This window comes from Rutidosis leptorrhynchoides, chromosome 11 (genome assembly GCF_046630445.1).
Source record: "Rutidosis leptorrhynchoides isolate AG116_Rl617_1_P2 chromosome 11, CSIRO_AGI_Rlap_v1, whole genome shotgun sequence".
Lineage (NCBI taxonomy): Eukaryota > Viridiplantae > Streptophyta > Magnoliopsida > Asterales > Asteraceae > Rutidosis > Rutidosis leptorrhynchoides.
The window spans coordinates 195,014,011-195,030,279 of NC_092343.1; the positions used below are offsets into that span (position 1 = coordinate 195,014,011).

The 16,269-nt window shown below is 34.8% G+C and overlaps 1 protein-coding gene and 1 long non-coding RNA gene across 4 annotated transcripts; one reads left to right on the plus strand and one right to left on the minus strand.

The window, feature by feature from the left end:
* Window positions 1-4,553: 4,553 nt before the first annotated feature.
* Window positions 4,554-15,440, plus strand: LOC139877538 (uncharacterized). The gene is made up of 7 exons (XM_071864973.1): window positions 4,554-4,879; window positions 12,223-12,396; window positions 12,761-12,853; window positions 12,960-13,028; window positions 13,536-13,742; window positions 14,888-15,013; window positions 15,107-15,440. Exons 1-7 carry the CDS (start codon window positions 4,619-4,621, stop codon window positions 15,260-15,262), a joined length of 1,086 nt encoding a protein of 361 aa, XP_071721074.1. The 5' UTR covers window positions 4,554-4,618; the 3' UTR covers window positions 15,263-15,440.
* LOC139877433 (uncharacterized) lies at window positions 6,279-8,779 on the minus strand. Of its 3 annotated transcripts, XR_011768584.1 has the most exons (6): window positions 8,529-8,779; window positions 7,544-7,754; window positions 6,874-7,313; window positions 6,764-6,797; window positions 6,507-6,602; window positions 6,279-6,410 (listed from the first exon to the last, which is right to left on the minus strand). It is a non-coding gene; the product is annotated as an uncharacterized lncRNA (long non-coding RNA). The 3 variants fall into 3 exon arrangements; XR_011768583.1 differs by having other exon boundaries at window positions 6,764-7,313; XR_011768585.1 differs by having other exon boundaries at window positions 6,764-7,313; window positions 7,544-7,759.
* Window positions 15,441-16,269: the final 829 nt, after the last annotated feature.

The following is a 16,269-nucleotide window of genomic DNA, read 5'->3' on the forward strand; positions in this document are numbered from 1 at the left end:
TCGAGCCTGATTATTTAGGTTATTCTTCTTCTTCTTTTTTCTTGCTGGCGATTCAATCAATAATACCACACCTGCTGCTTTCTTTTCTTCATTATCCATTATCAAAATCATCACCGCCGCATGTCTCTTGCACCTCATATTTCTATTCCACTATCTATTTAATTCCTTTGCAATATACACGTGGTTGATTTTGCTGCTTACACTCATATTTGGTTGCTTCAAAAAGGTGTATACCCCTCTTATTAAAATAATAATAATACTAGTTGTTGAAATCAATTAATAAATTAATTGATTACCGGGATACATATTCGTCTACGGTGTCAATTGTTCATCTACTCAATAGGATATATTTTTATTTGGTTTTTTTTAATATATAATGAACGGTTATCGAGGTAAATGTGATTGGCTTTGAGTTTGGAATTATTCAAGTACTCAACAGATTGGATCTATTTATATTGAAAAAAAAAAAGAAAAATCAAATCATCATGTGGTAAATGGGTGGCAGACAACAACCTACCTCACTTGTGCTTTAATATCCCTTTTTTTTCAATTGTTACCATGGCTGATGACAACATTTGCCGAATACAAAGTCAAAACGCTACGTCGTCAACATATGCAGAATTGATAAATATTATTAATTGTCAAGCCCAAATTTTGGCTCAAAATAAAATGGCCAGCGATTATGTCCAAGGAATCCAGTCAACTGTCCAACAACAAGCCCATCAACAGGCCCAACAGCAGGCTCAACAGCAGGCCCAACATTTTTACACAACTCAGAAGACTATTCCTCCTAATGCATTCAGTGTAATGACTCTTCAGGATTACGGTACTGCCGGGTGGCACATGGACACGGGTGCGTCTTCACATCTTACCTTCTATATTAATAATCTTAGTACCGTTTTTAATAATTGCAAATATTCATCAGTAGCCGTTGATAACGGGAACACCATTCCTCTCACTAACACCGGCCATAGCTTGTTACCCAATGTTCACCGGTCTGTTACATTTAAATAATGTACTTGTAACCCCTAACATCGTTAAAAACCTCATATCTGTTTGTCAATTTACCCGTGATAATTTAGTCTCTGTTGAATTTGATCCTTTTGGGTTTTCTGTAAAAGACTATCTTACACGTCACCTGCTTCTTCGATGTGATAGCACCGGGGATCTCTACCCACTTACATCACCCATCTCTCATTCTTCTCAGCAGGCTCTTCTCACCAGTCCGATTACATGGCATCAACGTCTCGAACATCCCGGGCATGATGTTTTCCAAAGACTCATTTCTAATAAAGATATTATTCGTAATAAAACGTCGTCCCCTGTTCTTTGCCATGCCTGTCAGCTTGGCAAACACGTGCGACTCCCTTTTTCTGTTTCAAGTTCTAATGTTAATGATACTTTTGATATTATTCATTCAGATTTATGGACATCTCCTGTTCCTAGTCTTAGTGGTTTAAAATATTATATTATATTTCTGGATCACTTTTCGCATTATGTATGGGTTTTTCCTTTACGCAATAAATCTGACGCATTTACCACATTCATAAAATTTCGTACATTTGTTCGCACTCAATTTAACAAAGAAATCAAAGCTTTTCAATGTGATAATGGGGGTGAATTCGATAACACTGCTTTTCATCAACTTCTTCAAACTAATGGTATTCAATTCCGGTTCTCCTGCCCTCACACTTCTCAGCAAAATGGAAAGTCCGAACGCATGCTCCGCACCATTAACAATCTAATTCGCACCCTTCTCTTTCAAGCTCATCTCCCGCCAACTTACTGGGAGGAAGCTCTCCACATGGCAGCTTACCTACTTAACATTCTTCTCTCTTCCACTATCAATCATGACATCCCGCACTTCTGTCTCTACAAACAAAAACCTAACTACACTACTCTTCGAGTCTTCGGATGCCTCTGCTACCCTCACCTTCCTACCACACACAAACTTGATCCTCGCTCAACTCCATGCATTTTTCTAGGGTACCCCTCCAATCATCGGGGTTACCGATGTCTAGATCTTACCACCAACAAAATCATCCTCTCTCGACATGTCACCTTCGATGAGACCTGCTTCCCATTCGGTTCCATGACACCCACTCAACCACCATGTTATGACTTTTTGGACCCTCTTCCAAATCCCTTTTCCCGGACATTTCATCTACCACCGGAGACACAGCCTCCTCCTACTGAGGCTACCGACACTACACTTCCACCTCCTATTATATTGGAGCCACAGCCCCCTCCTACTGAGGCTACCGACCCTACACCTCTACCTCGTACTTTTCCGGAGCCACAGCCTCCTCCTACTGAGGCTACATCTTCCTCTACTTCTCTCTCCACTCACCCCATGATCACTCGAACCCGCCTTGGTACCACCAAGCCGGTTCAACGTCTCAACCTTCACACAACAACCATATCTCCCATTACCCGTACTTACTCTGAAGCTCTTAACGACCCTAACTGGAAACAAACTATGACTGATGAATATAATGCTTTAATTAACAACAGTACTTGGAAACTTGTGCCTCACCCATCGGACACGAACATCGTTCGCTCCATGTGGCTATTTAAGCAAAAGCATAATGCAGACAGTAATTTGAGCAGGTATAAGGCTTGACTCGTTGTTAACGGTCGGAGCCAGCAAGTTGGCATTGATTGTGATGAGACTTTTAGTCCTATTGTTATACCGACATCCATACGTACGGTTCTTAGTTTAGCGGTTTCTAGGCAATGGCCTGTTCACCAGCTAGATGTTAAGAACGCTTTTCTACATGGACAGATTTCTGAGACTGTCTATATGCATCAGTCTCCCGGGTTTCGTGATACCAGATACCCAGATCATGTATGTTTATTGCAGAAATCTCTATATGGCCTCAAGCAGGCCCCTCGTGCTTGGTTTCAACGCTTTGACGGATATGCACAGCGGATTGGTTTTCATCAAAGTCGCTGTGATACATCACTTTTTATTTTTCGTCAAGGATCTGATACAGCCTACTTGCTTCTATATGTTGATGATATTGTGTTGACTGCTTCCTCTACAGGTTTACTTCAGCGGATTATATCTTCTTTACATAAGGAATTCGCTATGACTGATTTAGGACCTTTGAACTACTTTCTTGGGATTCACGCGACTCGTACTGCATCTGGCATGTTCCTTTCTCAGAGGCAATATGCTACCGAGATTATTGAGCGGGCTGGAATGCCCACTTGCCATCCCTGCAGGACCTCGGTTGAACCGGGTGCCAAGCTCACTAGTCACGGTCCTCCTGTCAAGGACACGACTCTCTATCGAAGCCTTGCAGGGGCATTACAGTATCTGACATTCACTCGAACCGACATCTCATATGCTGTTCAGCTGATCTGTCTCTTCATGCATGATCCTCGAGGACAGCACATGCACGCCCTGAAACGGATTATTCGTTATATTCAGGGTACCAATGATCTTGGCTTACAGTTATACGCATCATCTCCCACTACATTGGTTGCCTACTCTGACGCCGATTGGGCTGGTTGCCCAACTACCAAACGATCTACCTCCGGTTACTGTGTTTTTCTCGGTAATAACCTTTTGTCATGGTCATCCAAGCGGCAACTCACGCCCTCTCTCTCCAGTTCCGAAGCGGAGTATCGCGAGGTTGCCAATGCTGTTGCCGAGACTTGTTGGATTCGTAACCTTCTCCGAGAGCTTCACTGTCCACTCACCTCAGCCACTCTGGTATATTGTGATAATGTCAGCTCGGTTTACCTATCTACTAATCCAGTTCAACATCAGCGGACTAAGCATATCGAGATCGACATTCACTTTGTTCGTGATCTTGTTGCCCAGGGACAGGTGCGAGTTCTTCATGTGCCATCCAGGTATCAGTTTGCAGACATCTTCACAAAAGGTCTCCCATACGCATTGTTTGACGAGTTTTGATCCAGTTTGAGCGTCCGGTATACTCCCGCTCCAACTACGGGGGATGTTAGACTATATTATTATAATAGCCTATGTATTATGCTTGTTGGGCTTAGCCCATTACACTTTGTTAGGGTATTTGGCTATATATATGGCCTCATTCTTGTACTCATGGATACACAAATAATATATCCATCAATTACATTACTTAACAAAAACACATCCTAGAATTTACATTTTCCATTTACTTAATCCTGTGTCAGAAAAGTAATTCTATTTCTGATGAGCTACAAGAAGAAAATATATATTTTGCAACCTATCGATCGATCATTTGAAGCATGCACAATTTATCTAATTTATTTATTCTTTATATAAAACACATGTACAATGTAGATAAGATACACGAAAGGTCTATTTAAATTTCAGTATGATATTTTCTTCAAAATCAAATAATACGTATATGGAACAATCCAGACATGCAGTAGGGTTATATTTAATGTCGATGTATACATATTTCATAAAAATAAAAATAAAATTTAACCAAAATATAATGTGTGGTCATCACATTAATGAAATCTCCAATTACCTATTCTTCCAAAAAATCTCCATGCACTTATGTACCACCATAAATATTCACATGATCATTGAGTTTTATACCAAGCATTGCATTCTTTAGTTAACTCTACTTCAAGAGTTAGCAAAAAGAAGTAGGAAATGGATATTCCTGTTATCGATCTGTCTCCGTATGTGGACGCAACATCTGGCCAATTTTGCTTAGATGGCGTCTTAAGTACCGAATTGGAGAAAGTATGTTTGGAGGTTAGTCGGATTTTAAGAGAGACTGGTGCGTTACTAGTGAAGGATCCACGATGTCGTGCTGAAGATGATGATCGGTTTATTAGTATGATGGAGAAGTATTTCGAAATGCCAGATGAATTTAAGCTTCTTCAAGCGCGTCCTCATCTTCATTATCAGGTTATAATAACTTGGTTGATTTAGTAGCCTCCTTTTGAATTAGTTGATAAGCTGTTTGAAACTATTCACTTAATTATTTTTGACTAAATTAAACGTTTTGAATGGAGCAGTTTTAAATGTTTTATTCGAAAAACGTTTTATTCGAAAAACTATTTCAAACTGCTTGTTTCAAAACGTGATACATATATACACAAGAAGTTATAAGAACCAATTTTATAACCATTAATACTTATGTTTTATGATGACATTTGATTTGAATGTATGATCCTAAACTTTATTTTATACAGGATATTATTTTTAAATTTTATTTTATAATGTGATTTTAATTTAATTTAATAAAGTAGAAATTACAAAACATGTGGAGCACACACGCGAGATTGTCTATTTCAAGCAAAAAATTGACAACATTCAAGACAATAATGTAATCATGAAAAATTTACTAAAAAGGAAAGAAGAAGAAAGAGTATATAACACATGTATTTTGTTCTTTTTCAAAGTTGGGTGTTAAATTATCAAGAACACTATGCTAATTTCTTAACCATCATATTATAACATATATAGAGATAGAGATTGAGTTTTTAATATCATCACAATAAGTCTTATGCTTACATTTCACTAACATCATATCTTGAGTTCGCGAGACAAATAGTCAAAAATAGTCGAGAGATAACTCAATTAGTCCAAACATAAAACTAAACTACTCTCCTTTTCGGCTGGTTATACAAGAAAACAAAGAAACTCTGGTGTTTCCTTATAAGATAATAAACTTGCAGGTTTAGGTTATAGTTTCATAACTTAAGACTTATGTTAAATTTTTATTTTATATGAAATAACTAAACTATAATATGCTTATATTAATACAAGTAAATTTCAGGCAAGATTTAAAACTCATGGAAATTTGATTTTACCATTTTCATGGGTCACAATTTTATTTTTCATTTAATTTTATTCACTACTACAGAAAATGTGTTTAGGAATGGGTTGTTTGCTACTTTAGAGATGTGTTCTTAAACCCGTTTCTAAAGGGGGGACATTTCTAAAACTTTTAAAGAGCCGATTTCTATTCTGGGTGTTTAGAGACTGCTTTTTAAACTTCAAACCTATTTCTAAAGTATTTAGAGACCAGTATATTATAATTAACCTGTTTCTAAAACGTTTTAGAGCCCAATTTCTTACTAAATCACCTATCTCTATTCTATAACATATAAACAAAAGATATTTGGAGGGAATAATATATATATATCACCTGGACATATTTTTTTAGCAGAAACATAGTAGTTGCTGTATGTAAAAAATGGATACCATTATACAAAAACTGAACCATATATAAACAAACAAATATAAACTTCAATTTCAATCTTAAATTTAGCATACAAAAAAAAAAAAAAAAAAGAAGTAAAAATACTTGGCTAGCTTCAAAACTCAATTCACATTCATACAACCAAACAAATTATTACAAGTCTTCAAATAATATGATAGCCACATAGCAACAGTATTGTTTAAATCTATCTCTTCGTATGAGTCTTGGGATCTGTGAATAAGAAAAATAAATTATAATAATCGTTATGTAACAAACAGTTGGTTTATTTTGTACTTTATATACCAAAATCATTTAACAAACACTTACAGTTTGCGAAAAGTCATCTTGTTTAAATATGATGAACTCATGCATCCACCGCATCACGTAGTAACCACATTCTCAACCTCCTTTTTGTTGGTGGCACTAATTTCAAATGAACAAGTATTTATTTGTGTCAATATTTAACTCAAACAACTTGATCATAACATATCAAAGTTGACCCAAACCAAAACAATATGAACAAACAATACAGTTAATATGGTATGTATTTACATACATATATAAAAAACGGAAAGGAAATTTACCTTAGGAAAGATCCAACGAACATCTTCAAGTATCCTAAAAAGTATTAATATCGTGTTATAATTTGAAAACAAAATAACATTGAATTATATAAGCATAATAAAACTCTTGCATTCTGATAGGGTTTGCAATTGAGTAGTTGTCTTCGTTTGCTGACTTCGTTTTTAACCCAAGTGAATCTAATACGAACACCGTGTTGTCGTGGGGGGAAATTATGAACAAAGACCCAATGTTTGCTAGTAAAATTGTAAGTATTTTAGTATACACGAGTATCATACACAAAATTTAAACAAAAAAGAGTATCTGACAGAAATTTAGTATACACGATTATCATACATGAAAATTAAACAGAAAGAGTATCTGACAGGTACGTACCTTTGATAGTAGGGTGCGAGGAAAAACGTTTTATCCTTCTCATGTGTTTTACTTACATTCAGAAGATAATTCATGACATTGGCAGGATTGTTAACACATCGAGGGCCTCGAATCTCATAGGGGTTCAAAACCGCACATCTATTTCCACACAGTTTTTGCATACTCTCATGTAACTACCTACAAAGATGTTAAAATATAGGGTGTTGATTCGTACACCACTAAGTTTTAGCCATACACCACTAAACGTGCATTAAAGCATTGTACTGTACAACAGTCTACTGCATATTTAGTGGTGTATGGCTAAAATTAGTGGTGTACAAATCACCTCCCTAAAATATATAGATCTTTAAAAAAAACAGTAATTTCAAATATGGTTGTAAAATAAAAACATATAAGAATGTACTTACATGGCGAAATAAGTTATTACTGACATATCGAGCCAACCATTTGTTAGGAGAGACATAAGATCTTCAGAGGTAACAACAGTTTGTTTACACACACTAGGCCCGAAGACCTCCTCGAGAAAAAGCACAACACCAAATCTAGGATTTGGTCGTGTCATCCAAATGATCATAGAAATCCCGAATAAATAGAGGTTTCTCCTTGTGTATCATATTTCTATGCTTTTCCAATTCATGTATAGGTAAGATAAAAGAATCGATAAGTTTTTTTTTTTAAAAGACAATTGAATTAATGTAAAAGAAAAAGATGGATACATGGTACAGCCTGTGGTGGATCGAATACGACACAGCTTCACACACATAATTACAAGTAAAAAAAATCAGTATAGCACTCTTTCAGACTGCAAATTACAATAATGGAAACTGAAAAACTAAAACATGCTATAGCCTGTGGTGGATCGAATAAGACACAACTTTACACACAGAATTACAAGTCGCAAAAAATTCAGTATAGCATGCTTTCAGACTACAAATTAAAATAACTGAAACTTAGAAACTAAAATAGAGGCGATGGGAGATGAGTCCTGGAATAAAACTCTTGCAAAATCAGATGCAATTTCTTTTATAATAATCATAAAACTAACCTAGTTTCTATTAATAGCAAAATAACTAATTATGTATATACATACACATCTCCTATTATTTTTTTTGAAAGAGAAAATAAATTTATTAAAATAAGACACAAGAGAACATATAATGGTTGCAGGGACTAAAAGTATGAATACACATATTTACAAATAGAACAGTGGGAGATTATGAGATTTCATACTCCGTATTGCCAAAAACAGTGAGCAATACAAACAAAAACACATGGCAGCAGCAAGGATAATTACAATTGGGCATTAACCAGATTTTACATATTAACATATAAATGTTTAGATAGTAAGTATGAAGTACAGCACAAGAAAATAACGAGACTTTTAGAATATACCTTTTTCGATGTCAATCAACTGAAAAAATTGATGCAAGAGGCAGATGTGGTCTCGGCTTAATGACCGACGATGGCGGTTGTAGATGGTTGCAAAGGCAGCTGTTGTCTTGGCGGTAGCTAGGGTTTACTTTGGGCAGATATGGAGATGGATTTTCCCCAAAATATGAACATGAACGGTTTTTTAGTGTTGGGAATATAATAGAGCTTGAATTTTGAGAGATCTTAGTTTAAATTGTTAAAAAAATGCTAAGTTTTAGTTGGATATAATTAATTAATTATTTTTATTTTTTTTTTTTTGGCAAAAGAAAAAATATATTACTTTTCAAATGGCATACACTAGGCTGGATATACCCAAACCCCAAAACAAACAATACAATACAAAAACAAAAAACCCATGCTAACACTACATAGCAACAAACCTAGAATTCAAAATTTTCAATTTCCACATAGCAGCAGCCTTCATCACTGCAGGGGACATTTTGACATTGAAAGTCTGCAATTTCATCTGCACATATTTGAAGATTACATTACTTAAAACACTAACAGGCCTGCTTTCATTTCTGAACACGCGATGATTTCTTTCCTGCCAAATATAGTATACACTAGCTGCAAATACCAACCTATTAAGAATACTCCAAATATTATATTGAGACATAGCCTGCACAATTTGAGAAAATTGGTTTGGAATCCCCCTGAACAACAAAAACCTCTTCAAATTGTTCCAAACTTCCAAACTATATTCACACTTGAAGAATAAATGGTCTATGGAATCTCTCTCCTTATCACAAAAAACACATTTGAGATTAGCATTTGGCAGCCATTGATGAATTCTATCTTGAGTTTGCAGTCTTTTTAAAACAGCAAGCCATAGAATAAATGCCATCTTGGGGTCAAATTGCTTAAACCAAATAATATGACTCCATTCCACAGTACTAGAATTAGTACTATAATCTTTCCATACTTGCTGAGCTGAAAAAGGCACCCTTTTACCAGCATTATCTACCCACAGGAAGCAATCGACACCATTTATGCTTTGAACATCAATGTGCAGTTTCACTTTATCTCTAAGGCTCAATAAGTGTTTCCAACCCCAGCTATCATCATACTTAGAAGAAATATCCCAAAAACTTGAATCTTTAATCTTAACTAAATTGACCCATTTACCCCACAAGGTGTCTTTTTGGGTAAGCACTCTCCAGATATGTTTTATAATCAATGTTTCATTCCATTCTTTCAAGTTTTTAATACCTAGACCACCCTGATCCTTAGGCCTACAAACACTCTTCCATGAAACTTTAGCTTTTCCTTTTGAATTAACATCTTGGCACCATAAAAAGCCTTTAAGAGCCCTTTCAATGTCTTGAATGACTCCCTGAGGCAGAACATATACAGACATCCAGTATATCTGCATAGCAGCCAAAACAGAAGTAACAAGTTGTAATCTTCCAGCATAAGACAGTTTTTTGTTTTTCCAATTTAAAACCTTGCTCTTGACTTTATCTATTAAGCTCCTGCAATCTTTAATGCTCAGCTTTTTGCTTACCAGAGGAACTCCTAAGTATTTCATTGGAAATTTACCAAGAGAAAAAGGCAGAATTTGCATCATTTTAAATTGAGTCTGCAGTGGCACACTTCTAAAAAAAATAGTACTTTTCCCCATATTAGGCAACAAACCTGAAACTTGCCCAAAATCATCCAACACTTTCTTAATCACCTTAAGAGAATCTTCATCACCATGACACATTATAAGCAAGTCATCTGCAAAACACATGTGAGATAATTTCATCTCTTTACATTTGTGATGGTACTTGAATCTCCTGCTTTCCTTGATATTAGCTTCCATGATTAAAGATAAAACCTCCATTACCAAAGTGAAAATATATGGAGAAATAGGGTCACCCTGTCTCAAACCTCTACCACCTTTAAAATATCCATGAATTTCTCCATTGATGCACACAGAAAAAGATGTGCTTGAAATACAGGTCATAATCCATCCAACCATTAAATCATGAAAACCAAATTTGATGAGAATATCTTCTAAAAATTTCCAATTGATAGTATCATAAGCTTTCTGCAAATCTATCTTAAGAGCACACCTTTTAAGGCCAGCAGCCCTATTATACCCTTTAAAGATTTCCTGAGCCACCAAAATGTTGTCATGAATATTTCTACCTGGGATAAAAGCACTTTGACTAAACCAACCAACTTATCCAACCCATTTTTAATTCTATTAGTAAGGATCTTACTAATGAATTTATATAGGACATTGCAGTAAGCAATAGGCCTGAAATCAGAAACTTTATTTGGGGTATCAAGCTTAGGAATAAGAGCAATTAAAGTAGAATTAACCTCCTTTAGTAGTTTGCCAGTTTCAAAAAATTCTTTGATAGCACCACAAATGTCAGATCCAATGATACTCCATGCCTTTTTAAAAAAGACCGCAGAATAGCCATCTGGGCCACTAGCCTTATTATCATCAATGTCAAATAAAGCTGTTTTAACTTCATCATCAGTAACAGGAGACACCATATTTTGAGCTTCCAAGTTTGAAAGTTTCTTAGTGAAAATATCTCCAAGATCTTCAATAGGCCTGTAATTACCATTATGACCCAAGAACTTTTCAAAATGCTTGACAAATTGATCATTAACTTGGTCACCATTGAACCTGGTACCATTATCATCACATATGCTATCCACCCTGCTTTTTTATTTTCTACTCTTAAGCACACTATGAAAGAACTTTGTGTTCTTATCACCTTCAGTTAACCAATGTAACTTAGCCTTTTGTTGCAGAAGGATCAATTCATCAACTTTAGCAGCTTCATATTGTTTCAAAATGAAAGATGCTTCATTCCTTACACTCAGATCATGAGGATGAATCAATATCAGCTTGACATTTCTTTAATTTGACCCTAAGCTCATTGACTTTATCAAACACATTCCCATTAGACCAATTAATTAATTATTATTAACAGTTAATATTTGAGAACAAATAGGATATTTAGAAACTTGGATCGGGTACACAAGGGTTTTTAGAGACGGGTTAGATTAGTTTAAGCGGTTCCAAACAATAAAAACCATTTTGTTAACAACGTTTCTAAGTAACTGAATAGGAATGGGTTTATATTAAAAAAGCCTTTTCTATACTTCCGCGTGGGTTTTTTAGAACAGAGATGGGGTTTATCTAAACCAACCCGTTTCTATGTAGTTTTAGAAACCGTTTTCTTTCAAAATCATTTTAACCCATTTCTATTGGGCGTCTCTAATGTAATTTTTGTAGTAGTGATTTTTTTAAAATTTTTTCCTACTTATTGGCCGGAGGTCCACTCGGAAGCAATCTCTCTATCCGTCGAATGAAGAGAGGGATGACTTTCTCTACCTTTGAGAGTGTTTTCACTCTGGGTGAAGAAATGACTTGTTTTTTTTCTCGGATATGGGAATGATTGTCTACATCTCACCTCTCCCATACACCACTTATGTGGTATTGGGTTTTTTTGTTGTTGTTGTTGTTGTTGTTGTTGTAATACAATTGTTGTGGACTCGTTATGCTATTTGAAACACCTCTTGCTATTGGTGATGCTGAAACAAAATCTAGCGGGCCAATAGAGATTTGGAACCATATTAAATTTCCTATTTTTGTTTGAGGCAAAAACTGATTAACTTCTAAATTTTATTTGTTATAAATAATAAACAGAATGGTGCAACACCAGGCGGACTTGAAGTTCCTCGTAGTTTGGCTGTCCCAGATATGCTTAAGAAGGCTAAAGAATTACCAAAAGAGCACCAACCTTTGATTCCAAAGGGTGCAGATCTTAAATGGCGTTACATGTGGAGAATTGGTCCTAGACCATCGACTACCCAGTTTCAGGTTTTAATTTATTCTGACTTGTTAAGTTAAAACCGGCCCATTACTAACTGAGCTGTGTGGGTGACAAATGAGGGCATTCGATGTCGATATCGTCGTAAAAAAATATAAATAAATAAATAAATAAATAAAATAAAATACTGACCTACGCTTCATTGACACCAATACTACTTTTTATACATTCTTCCTAAATATTGTTATATATTTCTATTGAAGTGATATAACTCGTTAAACAAAAGTATACACTTATTTGGTCAAAAGCATTAAGATATCCAACCCAAACAACCAACTGATACCAAAGAACCATCTTGATCCATTACTTATGTGCTTGATGTTTCCTAAAAATGTAATTGTGAACGTATTTTAGGATCTCAACGCTGATCATATTGTTCCTGAAGGTTTTCCTGAGTGGGAAGAAACTATGGATTCTTGGGGTTATAAACTCATGTCTGCTGTAGAGGTGTGTGTATGACTTCATACTTACATAAATCTATATTCCCTTTTTAGCAACTATATATTCGCATGTTCATTTCTCGAATTTCTCTATCTTAACTCCATATCATCAGGCTGTTGCAGAAATGGCAGCAATTGGATTTGGCCTTCCAAAGGATGCATTCACTAGTCTTTTAAAGAATGTGAGTCTATTAATCATTTATCGTTCATTGTATATACCAAATTGTTGTTGGTATAGCAATATCAAGATGCCCCTCTAACCATTATAGGTTATGGGTTCAAGTCCTGAAGTGGACAATATATTCATGGAAAAAATAGTTTTGAGGTGTGTGCGTTTTTTTTGGTAAGAAAGGAAACCCGACAAGCACATTGGCTCCCTAGAGAAGGGTAATCAAGCCCCCAAGCGCGAAACATGGTACCGGGTGATTTGCGCATTATGCGCACCCTCTAGTCACATTCCCTTTCTAAACAATTTGGCATAGTCATGAATTGAACCCGGGTGGTATGTTTAATTGGACAACTCAGTGATCACTCAGGCAAGTCTCCGTGGTTACACATTGCTTTAAAAAATAATCTTTCTTTGTATATAGAAAATAAATAAATTGAATGGCCAGCACTAGACTTGTCTTTTTCAATTCTTTATATTGTAACATCAACCACAATAAAAGCATATATAATTTTATTTGCAGGGCCCACATCTTCTTTCTCCAACAGGGGGCGATTTGGGTAGCCATGGAAAAGAGGGTACTGTTTTTGCAGGATATCATTATGATCTTAACTTTTTAACCATTCATTACAGAAGTAAATTTCCCGGTCTCTACATTTGGCTAAGGAACGGGAAGAAAGTAGAAGTAAAGGTTCCGGAAGGGTGTCTCCTTATTCAAACCGGAAAACAGGTAATAAAGCAGGCAAATATATCCCAATTTTTATGAATAAAATGTCATACGGGCTGTATTTGTTTTATAAATTGGTAAAATTAATAAAGAAGTTAAAGTTGAAATGGGTCGTTCATTGCTAAAAAGTAGAGACATATTGCAACCCTTGGTGGGTAAGTATAACCAGTCAAATATTAACGTGTTAGATATTGTTTGTTTTTAAGATGTTTTTGTCTGAAGATATGCGGACCATGTTTATAAAGAAGATGTGGTTTAAAGGTCCGTATGTTTTTAAATATTGAAAAAATTGTTTGTTTTTATGTCTGTAAAATAACTTACTCTTGTCTGCAACACTTATAAGTAAATTTCTAAGTCTGCGAGATTGAATACAGAATAAGACATTATTTTATCTTATATCTTTATAAAAACAAACAGTCTGCAGTAAAAACGTGATATAAGACATAATAAGGTCTGCTAACCGAAAACAAACGACACCTAGTCTGACTAACCCGCCTGTTTTGTTACTTCTAATAAGTTTTTTTTTTATCTATGTATTATGTAAACTGTATCAAAATAATGTTACCTTAGCTTTATGAATATTATGATAGTCCGAAACTAGTTGTGGAGCCCTCGTTTCGCGCCGGGGGCTCCGTTTTAATTGCGAGTTTTAAAAAAAAAATCTTGATCTATTTTGTAAAAATTTTTTTTTTTTCGACATCTAACATTGAAGAGTTGTTCCTTTTGTGAAAGTTGCTTCTTTTAGCGTTCTTTTTTTTTTAAAGTTAGTTGATCTATTTTGTAAAAAAGAATGTTTTCCGACATCTTTTGGTAACATTGAAGGGTTGTTCCTTTTATGAAAGTTGCCTCTTTTATCGTTTAGCGGGAAGAAAAAAAAAGGTAGTTAATTTTTTTTGTAAAAAAGAATTTTTTTCGACATCTTTTGGTAACATTGAAGGGATGATTCTTTTACGAAAGTTGCTTCTTTTATCGTTGGACACCAAAAAAAAGAAGGTAAAATGATGAAAATACCCCTGGTTACTATTGATGAATAATGTTACAGGTTTTGTCTTTTAGATAGTATAGTAATTAGTATTATTCAGCTCAATTCGTATTTTATAATTAATTAACTTAAATTCATTCTAAACAATTGATTTCAATATGTGCAGTTAGAATGGGTTACCGCAGGAGACTGTATGGCTGGTTTGCATGAAGTTGTGGTAACTGAAAAAACAATAGAAGCAATTGAAAAAGCAAAAAAAGAAAATAGAAGCTTATGGAGAGTATCCTCAACTGTGAGTACATCAAATAATTAGTCAACGACCATTTAATTAATAAGATAAACTAAATGATTAACCTTATGTTTACTTTCTTGTTTGTTTTGTTAGTTGTTTTCTGCAGTAGCATCTGATGCTGTAATGAAGCCGTTGGGTCATTATGCGCAATCGCCTCATGCTGATAAGTATCCACCCGTTTATGCTGGAGAATATTTTCAAAGAGAGCTTAAGGTTATTAAGCTTAATGAAAATGGGAAAGATCATTAATTCATGATTTGTAATGAAGAAATGTTTATTAGCTTGTGCTTTGTGTGAATGATGTCATTGTGAATAAACAAATGACTCAAGATGATCGAATTATGTGTTTGAAAGTGTGATGTCATGAGTATGAATTTAGGTATCTATTTATGTCTTTGGGAATTGATTGAAGTATGTTGTTTTAGTGCTGTTTTATGTACATGTATGTTTAATAAATGTTAAGTTTCTATATTACATATATGTTATAATTTCAAACGTAAGTTTCTATGGATTTTTTTATTATTATTATTTTTTTTTTGAATGGTAGTTTTTGGAAAGTTGTTTACAAAACTATGGAATTTAAAAAAAAAAAAAAAAAAAAATTACAAAACTAGTAAAACCAGAGTTTGAAACTCCGGTTTGCCACTTGTCATCCCAAACCGACGTTTGAAAGTTCGGTTTGTATCCATGTCACCCCAAACCGGAGTTTGAAACTATATGTTTTAATTTCAAAAAATTAAATACTACCTGCCATTTCAAATAAAAACTAAAAAAATTCGAAAATGAAATATTGGTGAATGAGATATCGATCTAAAATAAAATAATGGCGAATGAGATATCGAATCTAAAATTTGGTTATAACTTGTCCCACATAGGAATGGGAACAAAGTTGGAAGGTAGTTATAACAGATTAACTACAATCTATGATAAGCTGTTATGATCTGAGTGAGCAATTTTTGCTATATGTTTTTATTACATAAGTGCATCATTAAAAATCATCAATTAGAGCACTAGGAGTTGTGGGGTTTTTTCACCGTTATGCCAATTTAACGCCGGGGACGGTAGTACCGTCGACTCCCCGTCGGCGTTAAACCGGCATTAAAACTCGTCGTCGCCTCCCACCTTTACCTGTGTAACGCTATTATTTTTCTTTTCTTTTCTTTTTTCTTCTTTTACTCCGTATTATTTATATTTTTCAGTTTCTTCTTTTTCTGTTTTTTCTTTTTTTTTGTAGGTGTATTGATGAAGAAGGAGGA

Coding starts and splice junctions, on each gene's coding strand:
- LOC139877538 (XM_071864973.1), top strand. CDS start 4,619: ATGGATATTCCTGTTATCGATCTGTCTCCGTATGTGGACGCAACATCT. Junction 12,397..12,760: donor CATCGACTACCCAGTTTCAG/GTTTTAATTTAT, acceptor AACGTATTTTAG/GATCTCAACGCTGATCATAT. Junction 13,743..14,887: donor TTATTCAAACCGGAAAACAG/GTAATAAAGCAG, acceptor CAATATGTGCAG/TTAGAATGGGTTACCGCAGG.